Below are 17,619 nucleotides of genomic sequence, written 5' to 3'. Positions count from 1 at the left end.
TGACCACCATAGCTCCAACAGGAAAGAACCACAAATTCTGAAATTTTGCATCTATACTAAGAGGGAAGGGGAAACCTGGGTATTATTACTTATCTACATGCATGCATGTAAGCACATCTTTTGTGAGGTAAGCAAGTAAATAAAAAAGCACACAGAAAAGAACATGTGACCATCATAGTTCCAACAGGAAAGAACTTAGAAACCCAAAAGATTGTACCCACACTAACTGGACCTCAAAGGTTTGCACCTGGGTATTATTTTTTGTATATGTGTATATGCACACAAATGCATCTTTCATGTGAAAAAACTGCATAGAAAAGAAATATGACCACCATATATCCAAAACAAAAGAACCTAGAAACTTGAAATTTTGTATTCATACTAAATTGACCTTAAGCGTGTATACCTGTGTATTTCTTATCCACCTGTGTGCATGCATTTGCATCTTTTTAATAAGGCAAGCTCGTGAAAGACATAGAAAAGAAGTGGTTCCTTATACCACAAATAAAAATCACAGACAGACACACACACAGATTCTGCCTGACTGCTGTAGCTCCAATAGGAAAGAACCCACAAACCTAAAATTTTGCACCCATACTTAGTAGACCTAGTTGAGGCACTCTAACGTTACTTATCCACATGTGTGTGCACATCTTTGTAACAAAATGAACTAAAGAAAAACTACATAGAAATGAAGTGGTTCCTTATATAACAACTTCAAATATACAGAAAAGTCAGTACATGCTGACAGCAATGATTCCAATAATGGCTTTTATGTCATGTTGCTTAGCAACAAAAGTATATAGGCTATATTTTTATGCTCAAACAGGCTCAGAATACACATACTATCAAATTAATAACCCAAGTGAAGCTAGGTACTTTTGCTAGTTTATCAATAAAAGAACTAAAATAAGTAGTAGGGTAAAATATTTACAACTAAAAGGCTTTTTTTGCATAAAACTTAAAATTACTCAATTTTACACTAATACAACGGCATAAACAATGACACAAATCTAACTATTAATTAGTTACTAATTTGTTTCCTACACTAATTGTATAGGCTATTAAATATAACAATGACTGACATTAATTCTTTCAAAACTAGCAAGGCAATGGCACAAGCAGCAGTAATTTTAAGTTTTTAAAATGCAGACTCGTGAAGTTTGAATAAACTATAAAACCACAATGTGTCTAAGAGTTTTGATAACAGAAGAGCTGAAACTAATGAACTAAAACAGTACTCCTAAGGAAAATTTGAAACTCAGACTGAAAGTGTATTAGAATGAATATGACTTGTTTACTTCAAACATGCTTTCTAATTAATCTCTACTCTTTGAAATGATTGAAATAAAAGTCATTTACTGATTTGTAATTTCATATATTCATATAACCCATTATAACATACACAAGAGCATCAATTTTTTGTCCATCTTTATTGATTACTTCATTTCTAATTTACATTTCTGGTCACCAAGAATTTTCTTTCAAGTGGCCCAGTGTTGGAAATTATTATTCCCTAAGTGTATTGGAAAACGTAACACACACTCCAGGATGTACTGTGTATAAGTTTGCAGGAAACCCAGAAATGTAATGTGTGTGTGTGTGTGTGTAAGAAGATTTAGTTCATATACTCTATTCTTTAGAGATGCATTGATATTATGATAAAAGTTTCTGCATATTTACCTTAAACTTACCAAATAATCGAAAATCTAAGTTCTGAAAATTTCTTATCCAATTTACAGATTTAATTGGTAATATACCAAATACCAGCTACCAATTCTAACACTGAATACATAACATCGTTATACTTATTTAAAAATATATATACAGTTCAGCTCTTAAAAAAATCTAAAATAACTTCTGAAGCTGTCTTTTATTTCACATTGACTTCATTATAGATTATGTACAAAAAATAAACCTATAATCAAGCGGAAGATTTCCGCACAAATCTTTCAGGTTATTCCAACATTTCATTAGTTTCTTACCTGTGATAAAATTCTATTTGAAGTATTTTGAAAGGCAAGAGAATGAACAGAAATATTGTGAGCAGCCAGAGTTTTCACTGGCGTGCTGGACAGCCTGAGGTCATATATGTGGACTTTTCCTCGGCTTGTTCCCACCGCTAAAGTCACTCCATCATCCATGAAGTCTACAGCCGTCAAAGGAGCATCACAACTGAATGACTTCACATGGCTAATAGAAAAACAGTTGAAGCAAACCATCCACAGAATTAATATAAAGCAGCACAATCATAAGTAGTACATGAAATTTTCTTGATATGTTTCCAATGTGATACACCATTATAATCCACTCAACTGACATAGCATTACTTATAGCATTTAAAACAGAGTTAACATCTCACACAAGTATCTTACAGACAAGTCAAATATCAACTAATTTCAAACAAAACAGCTATTTTTAACAGTATTGTACTAACAGATTATGAAGTTTTTGTGTGCTACCACAATTAATTCATAATGGAAATTCAATGCATGCAGCTAGCCATCTGTCTTCATTTTAAAAGTAGGTGTTTTTTCATCATATGATACTATAAGTAACTTACAATGTACATTCAATTATGATGGTTAATTATCTGTCCTGATTTTGAAAGTGTATTCTATTTCTCATGAAGTTCAAAAGGAAACAAACAGTAAATCTTACTTTTTCATTTGAACATCATAGCTGATTATTTTTTTGTCCAAGCCCACACTGATAAGCAGAATGTTATTGACAGGTGAAAAGACGAGGCCCGTTGCTGGTGCACTGTGAGCAGCAGTAAAGCCATGCATTAACTGACGGGAATTGACATCCCACAGCGATACAGACCCATCATCTGAGACAGATCCTAGGAGGGATTTCTTGATGAATCCATACTCAAGTCCTCGTATTGCCTGTTGCAAAATCAATAATATCTATATTTCTTGATAATTAAAAAATAAAAACACCTTTAATGCAAATAATACATTAATTTACTCCTACTAGACTTCCTGACAGAAACTAAAAACAAACTTTACACATTATTTTATGCTTCCAAGTATACTTCAGTAGGTAAATTTATATAACAGGTTTGTCTAGAAATGGGCCAGATTTTAAGAAGCTCTCACTGACTTTCTAGTAATAGATAAAACTTTCATTATCTACAAAGCTCGGTAATTAATTAAGACATAAACAATTAGTTATGAACTACTGGTAAAACTGAGCTCAGTAAACAACATGTTAAATGTTAACATATCACTACAGAAAAAAAATACCTGAGCTTTAGCATTCCTGAGAGGTGCAGAAGTATGGCCAGTGGTAACATTATGAAGAAGGATGTCACCCGTGACTGAGCCAGAAGCTACATAGGAATCATTCCAATTAAAGTGAAGGCACGTAATTTCATCTCTGTGACCCTAAAATGACATAAAAAAGTATTATGTCCAAAGAACAACATTACTTACATGTATTTATTCCTAGATACATGTATATACAAAGCTGAAGTTTCTTCTGTTGAATACATGCACTAAAAATACCTTGCTTTTCTTAAAATCTAAATACAACTTCTCTTAAATTTATATACATGAAAAAATTATGAATGCACTGATAACTACACTACTGGTACTATCATTTACATTCAATACCCCAAAACCATGCTTTTTAAACATACAAAAAATACACACAATCTAAACAACTAACAAATCAAAGAGGAGCATGTAAAAAGATTATATACTCAAACCTTTTATCTAAAACACACAAAAATCAAGAATAACCTTGAAACCAGAACTATGTTTTCTTTCCTTAAACTTATATTCCAAGTTAACCTACAAAAACTGAAAAAAGTCTTTTAATAAAATTAGTAAACTTTCACTGAATTATTGCAGTGAAAATGTTATGAAGTAATCTCTCTTCTCTTACACAAATATGATTATTGTGTGTGGTTTTATTATCAACTAATATGTTTTTAAACTTGCACCTCACTCATTCTGATATTTCCTTCTGACACAAATTTTCTTTTTTATAATATCTTGATCCAACTCAGTGTGAAACATAAAACAAAACTACAGTTGAAAGAATAAAATTATTTTTGTTTTGTTTTCATGATCAAATTATTTTCCCCAAACTTCTTTTCTTAGTAAAACAACTTTGAAATGAATTAACTGGAGCTTGTATATCTTAAAGTGATTAGTCTTAGCTCAAAAGTAACCAGAGTTATTTATTGTTTTACCTAGAATTAATAAACTATTTTAAATAACTAATTTATTAATACCACACTAATATTAAAATAAATTCCAGATTATAACCCAGTACTGCGTATTTTTTGTTTCTTTCCCTTTTACTAGTACCTTAAAGCAAAACAGTGCTATGATCAGCAAGAATTTTTCTGAAAATGTAGAGACTGAAACTTGATCAGTAAAGTAAGTTATCATGCAGATGTTTTAGTGGACTAAACTACTGTATATCAAACACACTCCTGTTTGAGGTTTCACTTTATTGGTTATCATGGATAACATATATTAGTGGATTTATGGGAAATAAACATGTCAAGACTATAGACACACACATAATGTGTCCAGAAGAAGTAATTAAGTAGCAGCTTAGTTCAGTTAGTCAAGTTTAGAAACAGCAGCTGTTATAGGTTCAATTCCATAGTACATTTGTGGTGTTTTTCTACACTATAGATGAACTGGATTTGACCCACACTAAGCTGTCTACCATTTTACATTTGTGGTGGTTTTCTACACTATAGATGAAATGCATTTGACCCATACTAAGCTGTCTACCATTTGAAACTGTGCAGTTAAGACTTCCCAATCTCTGCGGTGATAAGCATAAGGAAGGTATATTTGGTAGTCCCTTCTGAGTACACGCACATTTTTCACCAACAAAAATATCTAGTGTCTGATGCCTGAAATTAATTCACTGCAGTTGAACGGTTCATAATGTTTGAAATCTATAAATGTTTCTGGTCAAACATCCAATTAATAAGCGTTTGGGACAATTATAGCTTTCGAGGTTTATTGTATACTGATTGTAGCAACCCAACAATATTACTACACTGTCTCCCTACATGTTGCAATTTATAAACATTAAAGTGAAGTTCTAAAAAGTTCAGTTGGCCCAACAATACTGATATTTGCATAGATATATACACTGTTGATTCTTATGCTCGAGAATCTTCTACAGATTTAGAGAACAGGCAATACATGTTCATTTCTAAATATGTATTAAACTGAAACAAAATTTAGGTAGTAAAATAAATGCATAATAATAAATCTATTACACTTCCTTCTCAAGTAAACAAGAGTCTAGGTAAACTTCTGTATGATGATAGTGGTATAAATATATTATCCATCTATAGATGGCAATTTCATCTCATTTTTCCTTTTGGATTTTAAGTATAATGGTTTTTTTCTCAACTTCAACAACATCTTTGCATTGTATTTATAGAAATTTGTGGATTATTTCAGAAAAGCAGCCTCAATTAACAATTTGATCCACATTTTCAGGATGTAACTAAGTAGTCAGGGGTGCAGGACTATAGAAGAAGTCTTGTGGGCTTTTTTTTATTTGAAAGAAGGAGACCTATATGAGAATGTTTCAGAAAATGTATGAGGCCACTTTTAAATATCTCCTGCAGAAGAACTAGCAAAGATTTTAATAAACCCAATAATTAATAGATATATGAAGTCATTTTGTGATGGATAAAAATATTTTATTATCAGACCAAAATTATGATTATGATAGCTAAGATTTAAGCATTTGTGATCAGAAGAGTAAAATTACAAAATATGAAATGGAAGACAGCTCATGCACAGACACAAAGCTGACTCATACTGCAATTAGTTAATGTGTAATTAGCCATAACATTTTCAACAGAAGAATCTTATAGAGTTCCCATCTTCTCCTTCAAAATTAAGTGTGTCATAGAAAGGGCCAAGTATGACAGCAAGGCTTTTCCAGAAATATCAACATGATTTAAAGATCACAACACAGAGGCACTGATCCAATTTAAAGCAATGTGACATACAAGATGCTATCAAAGTGCAACTGATTTATGGAAAATGCAATTGTGAAAGAAAAAACTATGAAGCATCTTCAGCACAAAGATCCTCTTCCTTGAACATTTTCTATCCACAAGAGCAAGGATTACACCTCTTAACAAAGAACTCTTCTTGTGATGATGAGAGCCAAAAAAGAAATCCACTCACTATACAAAGTGCTGAGAAATATCCTCACAAAGCTGCAAAAAAAAAGAATTGTACCTCATTAAGACTGAAATTAAGCACTGCAACAGATCCTTTGTACGTCTATGTTGAAAACATAATATTACAAAAATGTTTTGGTGTTAATGCCACAGAAGTTCTTGACACACCATTTAAAAATAAAAATAAATTCCAGTAGTCTGAAACTGCAACAGAAACTGAGTTCATTAACAAGGGCTCTGACAATGGCAATTGTTCACTGTATTTCAATTACAAGACATACATTTAACATAAAAAAAGAAACAGTACAGATAGAGTGGTGATGACTAGACAATGATGGCACACAATTCAATAAATCCAGTAAAGCCAGTGTAAAAGATATCAGTTCCTGCCATTGCAGAAGCTGAAGACAAAATATCATTTGATAATTATCTATACATTATCCACAAGGCTGTAGAATCCCTCATAATTCCAGAGTTATTGTATCTTTCTGCTAAATTTATAGTTAGAAGCTGGTTTCCTTAATAGCCATGATCAAAAAGTACTGAAAGGTGACAATGTGCAATTTCTGACACCAAGACTGATCCTAAATAAGTTTAAATAGGTTCCCCATTTTTTACCATAAAGTCTCACAATATTCCATTTGCCCCCTGACTAAAGGTTTCGGTCTTCCTCCTAACATTGCTTTTAAACACTGCCTTAGAAACTCTTCTGATGTAATACTCCAAATCTATTTGATAAAGTAGGTAATAATACCTGATGGTTGTTACAGCTTTCTAATTAACAAGATTGCCAGATGTTAAACTTGAACTTTCAAATAAGCAACACAATAAACAGCTTGTTGTCTAATAGTTCCATTCACTTTAAAAATTATTTCAAAGTTCACATGACGTTTCCAAACACTCAAATAGCCTTCTAAATTCCATAACTTATTGTATAGTTTGAATAGTCAAGGAATGTCCCACAACCATAAATGATCCAGCATTTGTGGTAACAAATGCAGAAGAAATTAATTCTCCTATTTCATATTGTGTAGTTAGTAATGTTTAAGGTTGAAAATCTTCAACAGATACAATGAGAGGATTTGGTTGGTTTAATCCTTGCATTTATCAATTCAGTTTCTAGGTATTTTATCCAATAGTTTATGTACTTTTGTACATTTTCTTTGGCTTCTTTAATGTTGTTAAAACAATCCTTCTGTATGCTATTTCTTATAATTTCCTCACTCTTGTTTCCAATCAAATTAATTTCTGCTCTTAGTTCTTCTGTAAGTCTTATATCTCTTGTTTCCCGACCTTCTTCCAAAAGTTTCATCATTTCCACTAAATTTTCAATATCATTTTGTGCGTGAACTTTAATCTCGAAGTTGAGTGTGGATTCTACTATATTTTTACTAAAATAATCCTACTCTTAACCTAGTGTTGTAACCAAATTGTTGAACATGTTCAAATACAATCTAGCTTAAATTGCTTTTATAAAAACTTCATATTATTTCCTAAGGTTTTAGTCATTAGGACCAAACTCATCATGGTATTGTAAGCACCTTTCCAAATAAACAATATCTATATTAAACACAGCCTACAACATTATCAACTTTAATTTTAACACAACAACAAACTGCAAACTTAATTAAACTGTAATTACTAACTTCCAAATGTATTCCTCCCCAACTTCATACATGACAATTTGATCAGAGGTAATACAAATACAAAACAGTATTATTTCTAGGTGGTTCCCTAAACAGTTGATGAAGAAAACTGTCTTTTATTAATTTAGAAAAACAATCACGTTTGTTAGCTAATTCCATACAATCCCAGTTAATATTTATAAAATTAAAATATCTTACAACCAGAACTTTCTTATTAGAAACATTACTAATTTTCCTATCAGTATCTATCAATCTCTTGGTATCTATAATAACCACCTCTTTTATGTATATCTAACAAACAGATGCACTTGTTGGTTCTACATTTCTACTAACCTCTTTAACATCCTCTAGCTCAATCATAACATTTTCTTAGTGTAAATAGTCACTTTACCAAGTATATCTAAATTATTTTTTTAATATTGTTTTCTAAGCCAAGACTCAGTAACTCTCATGATGTCAAAACCTTTATCAAAACTATTATTCTAGTGATTCAGGAGGCTTTAAACTATTAGTAGTGAAAAAATAAATGCTGGTTTAGGAGTGTTTGAAAAACATACAGTTTTCAATATTGTAAAGATGTAAAAACACCTTTTCCAAATACTAATTTAGAAGTTTATACCAAATGCTCAATCATAAGCATTTCATAGTATGTAAAGTATCATTTGATCTCAGACTTTCATAAAAATGAACTTAAATAGCTAACTGACAATATTTTAAGTGTATTTACTCTACCAAATCTAACATAACTTCTCATTATCAGCTATTTGATGCAGAATATTATATATAATATAGATAGGTTGCTAAAACTAAGTTTGAAGCCCAATCTATCATTACTTTATTGAGTTACATCAGTTTTGGGGAACCGTACCCCTCATTTGTAACCCTGCGCAAGGGCAGATCAAAAAAATAATAATAGCCCTGTTGTTTCAAGTTGCTCTTGTTCAAAGTTATTGATGAGGAATGTAATCCCAAAAAACTGTTGTAACTCAAGTTGTGAATTGTGGGCTTCATAATTAATTTTCATGTCAGAAACAACTTATATACTGAATAACTCAGCAGCATCAACATTACATGTTCTCTAAATCTGATATAAATATAGATTCACTTTGGTAAGTAAAAGACAATTATAAACACCATATACAGGTTGGATGTAAAACTGATCATGTACTAACCCACCCCTAAAAAACTTATGGATTACACATATCCTTTAGAAGTTCTTCACACAATGCTGAGAAGTGTTATAGTACAATCCAGATAAAATATACTCCAAGTATACTTGAAATATAGAAATAATCTGGCTGAAAACTTACCAGATATGACCTCCTAGCTTTCTGAGACTTCAGGTCCCAGACGATGATGTTTCCAGATTTACAGCCAAATCCCAAGAACCGTGATGATAAATTATTGAAGACAGCATATGTAACTACATCCTAATATTTCAATAATTGAAAAAAAATTAGTATTTTATGTTGTATTATATATGCACAGGTTATGGAACAGAAAAATATCACATACTCTGCAAATTGAAGTAAATATACTATCTGATATTCAATAAAAATTACATAAACATTTTCTGCACAAGTTAGTAAGTTAAAAAAAGGAGAAACCCATAGTTACAATACATAATTTTCACTGTTTACACACATTTTAGCTTAATCCTCAAGTTTACGTATGTTTTAATACAGGGTAGGTTTTTTCCAGAAGAAAAATACTATTAGGTCTTTGAATGACAGATTGTGAAAACCAACAACTATAAGAAATATAGAAACATATGGTAAGCCATAATTACTGTGAAGTTCACTTACACATGAAAATAATAAATAATTTCCAGAGAAGCTTTTACTAAACAATAACACACTTTTTTTTGCTACAAATTAGCAATATAAACATTCTTCAAGAAATAGCCTTATTTAAACCACGTGTAGTTAATATTACCAATTTCCTTACCTGAAAATGTGTTTCAGATCGATACTCACCTCTGTGCATCACAATGATTTATTACCTTGTGTGTACTGCCAAGTAAGCTTCTGCAAGACCCATCTTGAACAAAGTTTCCACTCATAAACTTCACAACATGTATTGTGCCAATCAAAAGGTGTGCTACACATCCTTCATGCACAGTACCACTAGCATTTGAACAAAGTTTCATTCTTGATAAGGATGAATAAAGTGCACTAGAAGAGGGTATAGAAAGTAAAAGGCAATGCAAAGAGGTGTGTATCTATCTGAAATACATTTTAAGGAAAGGAAAGTGTTAAATTCAGATAAGCTACTCACCATTCTGCACAATAAAAAGGTAGAATTCCACAATGAAGAGAAAGGAGAGTTTGATGCAGATATATTAAAAATGTTTCTCTTTTCGTTTGTTGAAGTTTTATTCAAAGCTGCACAAAGAGTTATCTGTGTTCTGCCTACCACAGGTATTGAAACCCAGTTTCTAGCATTGTAAGTCTGCAGACATACAGCTGTGCCACTGGAAGGTCTCTTTTCCAAAAACAGTTTCAAAAAGGGAGAGCCCATGGAATGTGACATCCACAAATCAGAAAATAACCTAGGAGATCAGCATTTGATGAAAGATGACATCCATCTGAAGCAGGAAACAGTCTTTTTACCAATGTCATTGTGATATTCATGGTTATGAGAGGAGGAAAACAAAAGTTTCACAAGAATCATCTGTATGGTGTAAAAGTGTCATGGAGGAGGACATGATGCAAGATTGCTCAACCAGCCATTATCTCACAGTCAGACAGCTAACCACAAGTGTGGCTAAAGCTATAAGTTGGGCCATTCCATACAGAAAGTAATAACACAAGCCTTGATAATCAAATTCAGGGATAGGCATCCCTAGCCTGTGTCCAAACATGAAACCAATACTCACCTGGCTCAACTAAATCATTAAAAATAGCTGAGTTCATAACACAGAAAAGTGTACTGTACAACATTACCAAGTAACAACTCTCCAGCCTTACTTTCAAAACAATGGGTACATCCACTTACAGTAGTAAGACTACACTGACCATTAAAGAACTCTCAAAATCGACTTCCCCACAAGCTTGGGAATGAAGAAACAAAAGTTTTCCTGTATTTCACTGGAAAAAATGGAGGAAGGAATGTGTATAAGGAAAAAAACACTAGAGGTGCTTGGACCTTGTTACCTGGCACAATTATTTGGAATTAGTCCCACAGTGAGAGACAGTGCAATTGGTTACTGCAACTCAAGCCATGTATGAAGACAGCCATGACCTGGTATTATCTTTTTTTTGTTCTTTTTTACAAGTGCAGAACAGTCTAAAAATAAAAAAGAAAGAAACTTATGAAGCAGTCTTGCAGAAAACAACATATTAACAAAAGGCACTAAGCAGGAATGGATGAATTTGATACTTTCTGTACTTGCTCAATGCAGGTTTTGGTAAGTACGCCCCCCTGTGGGGCAACACTGTTCACTAAATGGGTTCCCATCATATATATAGTGAGTGTCAAAACGTATGTCATCACATTTGTTGCTTTACATTCAAAGTGTTATTGAACTACTGTTTTATGAATGTATATTAATAAGTTTGGCCTCAGATTGAAAACTATAACTAAAATTTGTGTATTATAATTTAGTTAATTTCTTAACATGAAACAAAATACTAAACAAAATCTAAATATCAATTATTGTGCACAATGTGGTATGTTAGCTCAACTTAGATGTTTGTGATGTCCATATACAAAGTTTCTTATGAACTAAAAACTGAAATTGTTGGTACTAATAAGATAGAATATAAAATAAGAACCTCCTATTTTTGGATTTGCTGAGCTATCACTATATTTAGTAAAGCAAACACAGTGGCACCAACCATTTCTTCCATTTTTGGAAATACTTCCTTTCACACTCATGCTTTGATCCATCATGGCTTTATAACCAATCAACAGCTCAGAATTTCCCACACATGGTTCTCACAGGCTGATAAAGGAGGAAAGATCCCAATATTATTTCTTTCATCTCAGTTATTGGAGAGAAGGAAAAACTTTGTTCAAAAACAATATTTTTAGATGCAAAAATAGTTTATTCAGAAAGACTAGTAAAATTATAGAGGAATTCTCCAACATTGACAGAATAATTTATGATTTTTTTATTTCAGAATATATATATAAAACCTAAAAAGGTTTTTTTTAACATCCCCATGTGCAAAATATGGAAAGGCTCAGCATGCAAGATATAGTAAGTAAATATAAACTTCTTTATATGTATCTCAAAATGCCTGGGATAGGTATTAAAACTTTTATTAAAATAAAGTAGAGAACAATGTTTCGACCTTTTTAGGTCATCTTCAAGTTAACAAAGAGAGTTTGCAACTGACTGTTGCTGAGCACGTCCTAGGTACAAGTGTAAATAAGTACAGGAATGTAGGTGGCACTGCAGTATATGCTAGGTTATTGATTTTGAGTTAAACATGGCTTTTAGTAGTTTCTTCTGTAAATTATGGATAATGTTTCTACACTGATGAAAAATTCTTGAATAGTTTTATCTACACAAAATTAGAGATTAGTTTTCCTTTCTGCACTGTTGGATGAAATATGTCATTTTTTCTATTGATAATCTTTTGGTTTCAGTTTCATAGTTTTGTTGGGACCACACAAGCACGTATGATTAACAATGGCGTAATGGAGGTAAGTTCAGATATAATGGAGTTTAAACAGATAACACAGTACACAAAGGAACACTATAGACTTACACTTGTATAATCACTTTGGTGATGTAATTTGTGATGACAAGAAACCTATTTGAAGTGAAAATGTATCTCAAAACAACTGGTAAGGGTGTTCAAACTTTTATTAAAATAAAGTAGAAAACAACAATTCAACTTGTTCAGGTCATCTTTACATTAACAAAGAGATTTTGCAACTGACCATTGCCAGGCATGTCTTAGGAACGATAGCGTAAACAGGTACAGGATTGTAGGGAGCATTGCAGTATATGTTAGGTTATTAATTTCAAGTAATGGAATAATTAGGCTAATCAACATAGCCTGTGAGTAAAAACACATTAGACACCATGAAAAAATAAATAAAAATGGGGAAGCAGCTAACTCAAAAAAAGCATAGAACAGAGAATTAAATATTCAATTACTGCAACAAACAAATTGAGAAGTAACCACCAAAGAATGAGAAAGCTGTCCATTGGGAACCAAGGAAAGACTAAAGTTTGATCAACTGAAAGAGACTGATATATGGCCAACAACTTCCCATCTTCATGAGAATTAAAAACCAATTGAAGAAAACACCCCAGAATGGGCCTGAGAATGTGTTTCATGATATTTAAAAGGCATATCATGGACTGAAAGAAGTCCATTTTGGACACTGAACAAAGATACAGAGAAGAGATTAGAAGCTGCTGAAATGTGGTTCCTTAGAAGGATGCTAAAAATATCATGGACTGAAAGAAAAACAAATGTGGAAGTCATGGAACTGGCAGGATACAAAAGATCACTCATGAAAACTATAAGAAAGAGACAAATGGAATTTCTAGGACACATCTGTAGGAAGAATGGGATAGAGAAACAGATGCTGTGTGGAAAAATGGAAGGGAGGAAAAGCAGAGGGTGTCAAAGAACTAAATATATCGACAGCCTCAATAACTATGTCACCAAGAACTCAATGAGCAACATCGAGTTGATAAGGAGGATTGACAACAGAGAAGTCTGGCATGCCATGGTCGTCGATGTCTGCTGCAGATTTGACACATGAAGAAGAGAGAAAAGGTCATATATACCTGATGAGAAACCTGGTTTACCAAAATGGAAAAAAATTAAGGACAAGGTGGAAAATGGGATGTATGAAAGTTTTCCCATAAAGCTGATAAGTTGTGATGGAAAGTCTTTAAACGAAGTTGAGTTAGAAATGAAGACAAGTAGAAGAAAAAAAAGAAGGGATCCCTAAATTGAAAGATTCAACTGAAAGAAGATCATACAACAAGAAGACCAAAGTGAAAATAAAAGACATACACCTGTAGAATCCAAGCAGTGAAGGATGAAAGTGGATTACCTTATCCACATTGGGAAAAGGGATTGAGAAGCAAAACCAGACATGAAATCACAGTGGTAGATAATTCAGTAAATGAAGCAAGCTCAGATGAAATAACAGAAGCAATGGTTGCAAATCTTGAATACAAAATCAGAATGGAGCCAACCACATGGTGCACAATGATGATAACAATGCTAATCATCAGAGTGTATTTAATCACCATTACAGTATCAGATGAATCCTTTAAAGGAGTAATAAAATCCTTGGTAGATGTCATAAACATGGAAATATGAACATATAATCCAGTTACTCCAAAAACTGATGTTATAGTAGTCTGGTTTCATAAAATATACAGGAAGATATTTTTTTTATTAGTTAAAAAAAAAACAGCCAGGTATGATGATGGTGCATAGGCTTCATAATAATTACAAAGGGTATTGGCCAAAACCAGTATCAAGTGAATCTATAGTCTTGTTTCAAGAGAAAAGTAAGGAATGAGGCAACTATGGAACTTGGTGGACTAACCTGATAAAGAAACAAAGTCACAATCATTCAAATATTTATGCCCAGTAAAATTAGAAAAAAATATAATGTGATAATCTCCTTAACTTCTGGCACATATTATGACTAGAATCATATGATAATTACTTCTGTGTGACTTACAGACAAGAGGAATATAGCATTTAAATTTTGAACTAAAAATAAAATATAAATAATACACAAACACTGCACAGCACAATATGTGGTAATGTAATTAACTGAGCTGTATTACCAGACAGCCATTCATGCTCATTTACTCTTGGTATGAAATTTACATGCATAAAGCAGCACAAAGAAACAGCTTGCCTATGATAGAAAGTTTAGTAACTAAAACAACATTCATAGCCAATGTCATGACATTCTTCATGTTTTAAACTGCTTTTGGTGTATTGTACCAACATTTCTCTTGGATAAAGTACAATCTCTCTCTTTTTTATTTTTTTGTTTGTTAATGGACCAAAAGATATTTTTTGTAGGAGTTAAAATTTTCAAGTTCATATTTAGGGAATTTACCAATGGTTTTGGTGGAGAATTACAGTCGTCCACTTGACAACACAGGGGTTTAAGTTGGTCATCCAAGACTACAAAAAAACTTCCAAGGATGAACAACTTATATCCCTGTGTTGTCCAACAGACATCTTGTGTCCTGGAACAAACTGGAATCCACTGTGTTAAAATACTAATGCTCAAAGAAATTACTGCAAATGGAAGATGTGTTGCCTCATGCTATAGTCTAATGATAACTACATCATAAGTCACTGTAATACACATCAACACATTTAGAGGTAGGAGCTTTGTTCAAGGCCTACTGCATGTGCAGGAATTAAAATGGTAGTACAAGCAAGGTAATAGTTGCAAATGTTGCAATGGTGCAAAGACATGAATGAGCAGTGTTTCTGAAGCCATGTACAAACATATAATTAAATGTACAACTTTTCACTATAATCCAGAACACAAGGATATGCAAGACAAAAGAGAGCTATCCAATTTATCAAAGTGTTCCTTCACCCATCAGAATTTAAATCAATATATTTCTTCACATCCATGTACAAATTCAACTACACTGTTAGAAAAATTATATTCATACATGGCAATTTAAACTTTGTAAATTCCTTACTCGTGTTAATTTTTTTTACAAGTTCAACTAACAGAAAGACACCAATGTGAAAGGCATTGACAAATAAGGTCTAACCAACTTAATACAAATGACAAAATCTAATATACATTTTCATTCCACAAATTTACTACTCTAACCAAAAGGAAATAGTAGTTTAAAAATCAATGAAATTAATAATAAAACAAAATGAATCAAACATATTTTACTCTACATTTACAATGGAAAATTACTTACGCCTGGGCTAACTTCAATGTTATGCAAAGCACTATGTTTCACCAAAGTAAGTAACACTTTCTCACCAGCATTAGGTACACTGGCTATTTGCTGGCTTATATCAGTTAAGAAATACAAAATACATAATACCTTTAAAACCATCAATCACAATACAAGAAAAATGCTGTCATTATACTAGTATAGATGTGACTGTAATAGATTTTTGCTAACAGTCTGCTTACATATTGAAAAGTAATGAAATATCAAGAATTTTTTACAGATTTAGTAAACAAAGTCACGTTATAACAGCTAAATATCTGATAAGGATATCATCTGGACTCCAAGCTACAGATCGAACAGAAGTACTCTGATATGGATTATATTGATTTACTAAGAAATAACTCGGTGCTTCCCAAATTTTCACCTCCTCTCCAGCTGAGGCCAACTTCATGGTCTTCATTCTACAGAAACTGCTAATCTGAAAAATTTATAAATAAATAATTTTCCACAAAACATGAATTATAAGATAGCAAACACTAAAGTCAGGTACTCACAAGCTAAGTTTAAAGTTATATAGCTCTTCCAAACAACACTTTTGTAACTTGCTTAGAACACTATTGTAAGGGCACATTGACTTTCATCATCTACAGACCAGGAGTGAAAACCCAAGAAAGGGTTACATACGACTCCATGGTATAACATGGGAGGATCAATAAGAATTTCAAAGCTGAAAGACAAATGATATGGTGGTAGTTTCATCCTTAGGATGACAAAAAATAAGAATAAAAATTCAGGTGAGAGAAATATCCCCTTACAAAGCAAGTCCCAAATTGCCTCTGAAAGCTGCAGATTAGAAACAGGTTCCTGAGACAAAGTGAAAAACACTGAACAACAGAGGAGAAGAATTGGAAAGGAGAACCAGACTCTCCGAGGCAACCCTCAAGAGTTTGTCATGAGTGTGTGTTTTCTTATAGCAAAGCCACATCAGGCTATCTGCTGTGTCCACCAAGGGAAATCATACCTCTGATTTTGGAACTGTAAATCCAAAGACGTACTGCTGTTCCAGCAGGGAACGATCTGTCATAAAGGACCTACATACAGGGGATAGGGAAAGAGTCTAGCCTACAAACCCATGATATAATCACTAAGACAGTCTGTTACCCCAAGGAAGGAGAACCAAAAACTAACAGTAAACATCAAGAATATGAGTGGTCAGAACCAGTATGGGAGAGAAAGAAGAAGAGTGAGACATAGAAACAGGTTCAGTATGGAATGAGAGATAAAGAAGCCCAAAGAGATAAGGGAGGTATGCAACAATTCAGACTTACCACCAGTTGAGAATACTGGAGTTTAGAAAAGGAAAACTGAAATATTAGGGTCTAAATCCTACAAAGAGACATAAAACTCATATCACTGCATGCTGAATTAGGGAGACACAGAATAAAATATAAAAGCCTGTTTGCCTTGAGTACATAGAAGTCACATCACGTGTGAAAGTAGCTGGTTCCCAGACTGATCTACATGAAAGTGAAGAATCATGGAAAGCAGGAGAAAAAAAAACTTAAAACATAATTGAATGATTAAGTCAACTAATGGAGAAGGAAATCAGGACATCTCATCTGAAGTAAAATGTGACTACAGTGAAGGCATAAGGAGTAAACAAGTTGCCCAAATGTTCAGGTATACCTGTCCATGTTGAGAAAGGAGAATCATCATGTGGCATAGAAGACTGAATAAAGGTAACCAACTGTCTTCATACCAAACCCATTATTTTCTTAGCCAAATATAGCTCATCCTGATGCCATTAAATTGGCAGGAAGATCAGTTGTTGTTAACTCAGAAGCAGTGGTGGTTGCAACATGGAATTGCAAGATCATGATGAATGGATATGACCATGAAAAAAGGAGAAATAA

The 17,619-nt window shown here is 32.8% G+C and overlaps 1 protein-coding gene across 2 annotated transcripts in view; it reads right to left on the bottom strand.

Moving 5' to 3' along the window:
• LOC143226444 (protein NEDD1-like) overlaps nucleotides 1-17,619 on the bottom strand; it is a 54,648-nt gene that overhangs the window by 34,224 nt on the left and 2,805 nt on the right. For both annotated transcript variants that reach the window (XM_076457408.1, XM_076457409.1), the window contains exons 2-7: nucleotides 16,037-16,184; nucleotides 15,728-15,822; nucleotides 9,141-9,260; nucleotides 3,252-3,392; nucleotides 2,662-2,891; nucleotides 1,986-2,193 (exon numbers count right to left, since the gene is read on the bottom strand). In XM_076457408.1, coding sequence (XP_076313523.1) covers nucleotides 1,986-2,193; nucleotides 2,662-2,891; nucleotides 3,252-3,392; nucleotides 9,141-9,260; nucleotides 15,728-15,822; nucleotides 16,037-16,184 — 942 coding nt within the window. The remainder of the gene's footprint in view (nucleotides 1-1,985; nucleotides 2,194-2,661; nucleotides 2,892-3,251; nucleotides 3,393-9,140; nucleotides 9,261-15,727; nucleotides 15,823-16,036; nucleotides 16,185-17,619) is intronic.

The sequence above is a fragment of the Tachypleus tridentatus genome, chromosome 9 (genome assembly GCF_004210375.1).
Source record: "Tachypleus tridentatus isolate NWPU-2018 chromosome 9, ASM421037v1, whole genome shotgun sequence".
NCBI classification, from domain to species: Eukaryota; Metazoa; Arthropoda; class Merostomata; order Xiphosura; family Limulidae; genus Tachypleus; species Tachypleus tridentatus.
The sequence above is the reverse complement of the archived record's forward strand: the minus strand, read 5'-3'. Positions and strand labels throughout refer to the sequence as shown.